The 6,260-nt window shown below is 30.3% G+C and overlaps 1 protein-coding gene across 1 annotated transcript in view; it reads right to left on the bottom strand.

The window, feature by feature from the left end:
* Nucleotides 1-284: 284 nt before the first annotated feature.
* LOC134245918 (stimulated by retinoic acid gene 6 protein-like) overlaps nt 285-6,260 on the bottom strand; it is a 36,400-nt gene continuing 30,424 nt past the window's right edge. Inside the window, exons 4-16 of the mRNA XM_062728155.1 lie at nt 6,045-6,172; nt 4,802-4,922; nt 4,634-4,682; nt 4,427-4,525; nt 4,215-4,306; nt 2,978-3,107; nt 2,692-2,840; nt 2,290-2,473; nt 1,883-1,931; nt 1,423-1,540; nt 1,169-1,300; nt 867-1,030; nt 285-677 (exon numbers count right to left, since the gene is read on the bottom strand). Of these exons, the coding sequence (XP_062584139.1) occupies nt 352-677; nt 867-1,030; nt 1,169-1,300; nt 1,423-1,540; nt 1,883-1,931; nt 2,290-2,473; nt 2,692-2,840; nt 2,978-3,107; nt 4,215-4,306; nt 4,427-4,525; nt 4,634-4,682; nt 4,802-4,922; nt 6,045-6,172 (1,741 nt within the window). The 3' untranslated portion in view covers nt 285-351. The remainder of the gene's footprint in view (nt 678-866; nt 1,031-1,168; nt 1,301-1,422; nt 1,541-1,882; nt 1,932-2,289; nt 2,474-2,691; nt 2,841-2,977; nt 3,108-4,214; nt 4,307-4,426; nt 4,526-4,633; nt 4,683-4,801; nt 4,923-6,044; nt 6,173-6,260) is intronic.

Genomic DNA, 6,260 nt, shown 5'->3' with positions numbered 1-6,260 from the left:
TCAAAGTTGGACATTATTAAATTTCATTGCCTGTTGTAATCGAATCTTTCTTTGTGATAAATGTAAAGAGATGTCAAGGATAGAGATGGAAAAAACTAAGAACAAATAAGAACTCACTTTTTTTTCTGCATCTCATACTTTCAAAGAAGCATATCTGACATACTTGGAGATTTTATTTTAACACTTCCCTATACTAATAATGCAATTTCACACATAAAAGTAGTCAAAACATCCAGAGAGATTCTTATTTCATATCCTAAGCATTAGACTCAAGACTTTAAATCTAAAATTTCTCCTACAAAACTACACAATTACCCAGAATGTTTGCTTTACTCTCAATTTACACTTTGCCTAGAGACTAGATTGTGGATCCCCCAAGGTTTTCTTGGGAGTAACAGAATGCTCAAAAGAAATGTTTGTTTTCGAAGCTTTGCAAAGAGACTGGTTGGAAATCAGGGTTTTCATCTTTTGCCACCTATTCCTTACTTTTCGTGTGTAAACACTGGAGAGCCCATAAATCCTGTTTTCATAAACAAGATCATCAGAGGAATTAAGGCTCTGCACAGATTTAGTAGTGATAACTTTCACAGCTTTGATCAACTGGTCACAGAAGACAACAACTACCGGGTGACAGTGGTGAAGTTCTACCTCCAGAAAGCCAAGATACGTCATATAACCTTGAACAGAAGAAACATACTTAGGTAATGAAAACTATATAAAAATTTAATTCATTTATGGAAAAATATACTTTAAATTATTTAGACAATATCATATGACAAAAAGTTTACATGAAAGTAAGTGAAAGTTGTTTTATTTTGTACGTCACGGATGGGCTAAATTTTATTATTATTTATTGATTCACTCACTGATATCAATATGTTCATATCCAGGAAACAACAAGGATCTATCCATACGCGCTATGTAAAATATTCCTAAACACATGGACACTATTACCCGGTACACACATCGGAATAAACCAATCAGTATATAGTAGAAAAACAGGAAATAGGACAGGTTCTGGTACACCCGCCTAAAAAAAGAGTAAAAGTCACCTCAGATTTGTAAAAAAAAAATTTGCAAGTTATCGATGAATTTCACGCAAAATGGTTAATTTGATAACTTTAGAAGAAAAAAAATGAAAAAGCTCAATCCATTTGACAACACTTACCTATTATCTAAGGCCAGTACTTTCTCCCAGTGTTCTCCGTTGTCAGAACCGATGTAATGGTTTTGTAAGAAAGCTTTACGACTGATGATTCGAAGTAGAATTCGGAAAATGAACATGAATACCACTCCAGGTCTAAAAGTAAATATGAGTTTTATAACAGTATTAAAATTATATTTTTGACGATTATACCTTGTAATTAAAAGTGAATGTTAATAAATCACCGCAAATAGAAATAATTATGTGACCATACTTACAATATAGCCTCCAATGGTGATAGGAAAATTATAGGGACCTCCTTCATGAGAGGTAAAACAACAAAATACGCCAGGACAACACAGACAAGGAACACAACTATCTGTGAAATTAAATAACCTAGATTGGAATAGAAAAAAAACAATACATTCTTATAGACTTTTTTTAACTTACAAATTTGAAAAAAGGAATTCTCTGGGAATGTTTTTTAGAAAATTAAATTATGCCCAAAACTATAGGGGCATATGTTACTTTTTTTTTTTTTTATAGATTAGAACACTTGATAAAAATAATGCACCATTATTTCCATTAGTTTATACATATCAAAGTCTGCAAGTCTGTTAAAATTGTAACCCCAATATTCCAACTCTAATTTGATATCTTATTTATCAAGTACTAGTATACCAAACGCCAAAATTTCCCGATATAAGGTAAATGTTCTGACTATTATTAAAGATAAACCTCCAAGAAGATGAGAAACTTGGTTTCCTGCGTACATCAAATTTTTCACCTGAAAGAGATTATAATTTTTTAAATCAAAACAAATCAGACATTTAAATAAAGATTTATTGCAGTCCAAATTTTGAACAAAAAGGAATCGCGGCGTAAAATTTTTATTCATAAACTGTTTTTCGGGAAACAGAAATGCGTTATTGTGAGACATTTATACGAAGATTTTATATATATATATATATATATATATATATATATATATATATATATATATATATATATATATATATATATATATATATATATATATATATATAAACAACTAAAATACACAATTCAGATGTTTTTATATATATATATATATATATATATATATATAAACAACTAAAATACACAATTCAGATGTAAAAACAAACCAGCATGTCAGTATGTGTTTGAGTGCAATTTCTGGGAATGAAAGTCCTGTCTCCTCTCCAGATCTGAATGATATGTTGCCTCTGAGACTGATAGATGAGGACCATATTGGCGATGAGGTAAACAGCCGAGAGCATATTAGCGAAAATGAGCGAGACTGAAATGTAAAAACATACTGTTAGCAGTTAATAGTAAAAATTGAAAACAAAATATGACATCAATATCACAGCAAGTGCATGTATTTTGCTGAGAGAGAGAGAGAGAGAGAGAGAGAGAGAGAGAGAGAGAGAGAGAGAGAGAGAGAGAGAGAGAGAGAGAGAGAGAGAGAGGGATAAAATTTAATAATTTTCAAAATTTTCAACTTAATTCTTATATATGTTATGTGCGTCAGCTTTTGTGATTACGTGCCTCTGATGACTTGTATTGCAGTCTGAAAGTAGCGAAGGAGTGGCCCTGAAATCTTTATATCAATCAAGGGTATGTATTTGTTTGGAGCAAGGTGGTCATATATTTGTCCAAAAACATTGATTATATACATGGTGAAGACAAATACCTGTAAAATAATAATCTAACCTGTTTCATAGAGCAAACCTGAAAATTACAAATGACCAAAAATCAATTCAATGCAAGTTATATTTAATTCATTTATAAATTTAATTCAGACTGAATATATTATCATCAAAAGATTACATAATAGAACACAAGCAGAACTATGGTGTTAATGGCAAGAGTCCTTGTGGTACATCTGTATAGACTTTTATGAAGACAGCAAAGCTTAGCTTCAGAAACAACGGCATCTGCATGCTTAATTATCCTCTGTCTGAAAATAATAAACTTTGGAAATTTTTTCTTTTTCTTACATAACTGATCAAAAGTCAAATCCAGCATTGTATGTGAGATTAGTACTACTGTACAAAGATTTTACTACATTACAAACGGAAAGCAGATGGAAGTTCAAAGGTCTGGAGTCCTTTGATTTTAAACAGATCTTGAACTGCTCTATAAAACAGGCAATGAACATGTATATATTTTCAATACAGTCAAACCTCTATTAAGAGACCTTCCAACGGAGAAAGGAAAAAAGGTCACATATGACAGGTGGTCTCTTAATACAGGTCGCTTATTTTCCGCAGTTTTCAATATATAATGCTGAAAATATCATATGTGTATGTTGAATGTATTTCATAACACCTTCTGTTTATTTCCACATTTTAATAGGTACTGCTCTAAACTCTAAAATGCTTTTATATTATAGGACCAATTAGTACAAGTGTCCTGTTAAGAAATAAAAATTTGCTTGATCTGAACATGAGTCATTTAATTACTTAGTATTTGGAAATATTGTGAACATCTGAAAATATGAATATTTTTTTCCATACAGTATAAAAAAGCTGCAAAGTTGTTTTTCCTAATAATAGTTTTTTTTTTTTACATGACAGCCTATATTTAACTTCGTATGTTTTGTAACTAAGAATTAAAACTGTATTATGATTTTTGTTATGCACTTGGTATCAAATTAAATTATATTTATGACTAAAATATTTATTTAACCTAATCAATTTTTTTCATTCCTGAACTACCGTGTCTAATTGCCTGTTTGTGACCAGGTATTTCAATCACTTCAATTATCACCTGTTATGGGTGCTAGCTTACCCATTGCTGACACAATGCACTTACAGTATATAAACATCTAGGATTTAGTTACTTGTTAAATAAAGTTAAACAGGCTAGAATAGAATATATAGGGAAAAGCGTTGGGGGGGGGGATTTTACGGTCGCGTGTGACAGTGAGTCACTTAATACAGTGGGTCGCTTTGGCAGTTTTAAATGTACTTTTACTACGTTAAAATGCATTATGTTTAAATTATTGGAATTTAAAATGATATACGAGTAAACATAATAAAATGTAAATAAACTGCACATGTACTTAATCTTTATTTCTTCGGCACTACTTTTGGGTTTCTGAAGTAGATCTTTGACATGCATCAGTTGGTCAATCTTCACTAGAGGTTCCTTCAACTATAATGTAAACATGAAATTCAAAGTAAAGGTTGTGTTTTTACTTCCACTTTTCGACTTAATTGGAGATTTCATGCAATGTTTTTAACATGTAATTAGAATAGTGCTTTGTTTACTTACATTTGCAGATTTCTTGCACAGTGCAGTTACAATTCGGTAAATGAAAAGCATCAGTAAATATATTTCAGAAATGAAAACAATGGCGTAGATAGCCCATACCTTTAATGAAAATATGCAGTAATTATGTATAATTGTAAAAATCTTCTCTTGAAATCGGTTAAGCATTACATTTGATTAAAGAATATTGTGAGTTCTATATTATCTTACCCAGTCTTCTTTGTTACAGAGGTAATTTTGACCAAAAACAACCAAAAACCTGTTGAAATAGAGAAACACCTACTATACAACCACACAGGCAAAATTAAGTAAAAATTAAGTCAAATAGGAAAAAATTTTAATTCAATATTTTGACAATTTGATTTCTTTAATACTCACAATAATAAGGTATACAGAAATCCAATGATAGACCCTACCAGGCGAGACGATGAATTCAAGCAAGCAAATATAGGATAATATACCATAGACATCAAAAAGCAGACAAGGAAAAATATAGGTGCTTAAAAAACAACAAAAACATGTTTTGTCATTTTAATAAACGTAAGTCATAGTGTTAATACAATCAGTAGATTAAATTGTAATTTATATTTTTGCTTTTCACTTTTGTTTCAAATTTTTAAACATAGAATCATGACTTGTAAACATCTACTCTTGAAATACATGTAGGCTAAGTAATAAATCTGATTTATATAATACCGCATAAGTGGAAATTTTAGCGAGACGCAAATTTAGCGATTTGTCCTTAAAAACAGGTATTTTATTTTTAGCGAAATGTAATTTTAACGGTTTTGAAATTTATTTTAAGAAACTATTGCAAATAAAGCGCAATTAATTTTTAGCGACATTCAATTTTATTGATCTTGATACCCTCAATAATAATGCCAAAATTAAATCCTCGCGAAAAATCTCTGCTTATAGGGTATAATGCTTAAGAATATCATGATTCCTATTTCATCTTACCCAGTCGGCATCGTTGTAGAAATTTAATAATTTTTATACATCAAAATTAAGTCAATTTCTTATGTCAAGACCAGTAAGATAAAATGTGATTTTAAGTTAAAAAAAATTCGTACTTAAGGCAAAGTGAAAGATGAAAGCCCAATCATACAAATTTCAAATGTTAAGGCCAAAGTTATAGTTTTTTTTTTTAACAATAATTCAACTCTCATGGCAAAATTGTTGGTATTCAAAGAGAGAATCACGCAGATGAAATATGAAAGACCTACAGTACCACCAAAATAGGTAAATGTCATTTCATTTTTTTTTTCTAAAAGAAAGTAAAACGTCAAGGTGAAAACACCATAATTAATACAGTGTTTAGTATCAATCCAAATGGTGGGTCTTTTAAAAAGAAAAATATTCATAAAAGGTGAACATCCTAATTCTAACTTCAAAGCTTTATTGTTAAGGATATTTTTTTTTCAATTGTAAGTCAAATTCCAAGGTCAATATCAAATGGTCAAATTTTTTGGCTCCTAAGGGAAGGTCCAAATAATAAATAAATAATATACACACTAAAAGAGTCCTCGCTCAAACCCTTCAAAAGTTGTGGTCAAAGAAAGAGTTTGGTCTGTTGAGGACCTAAAGAAAATATTAATATTGCTGAAAAGATGATACATACCTAACAACCATTTCGTAGCTGTGTAGATGTTTCCATAGAAAATAAAAATGAATAGGTGTTGCAGCATGCATCCAAAAGCTGCAGCATTGGCGACCGAATTTGTGGTGCCATCAAGGAAATTGATTGGGCTGAATAGAAAAAGAAGAAATTTATATGTAAATCATTTAACAATTTTATCATTAAAAGCTGGAATTTTAATACAGCTGTATATGCAAA

The sequence above is a fragment of the Saccostrea cucullata genome, unplaced genomic scaffold, assembly GCF_032062105.1.
Source record: "Saccostrea cucullata isolate Sc308-1 unplaced genomic scaffold, CSIRO_AGI_Scuc_v1 ctg2170, whole genome shotgun sequence".
In the NCBI taxonomy this organism is placed as follows: domain Eukaryota; kingdom Metazoa; phylum Mollusca; class Bivalvia; order Ostreida; family Ostreidae; genus Saccostrea; species Saccostrea cuccullata.
This window is presented reverse-complemented; position numbering and strand designations above follow the sequence as displayed.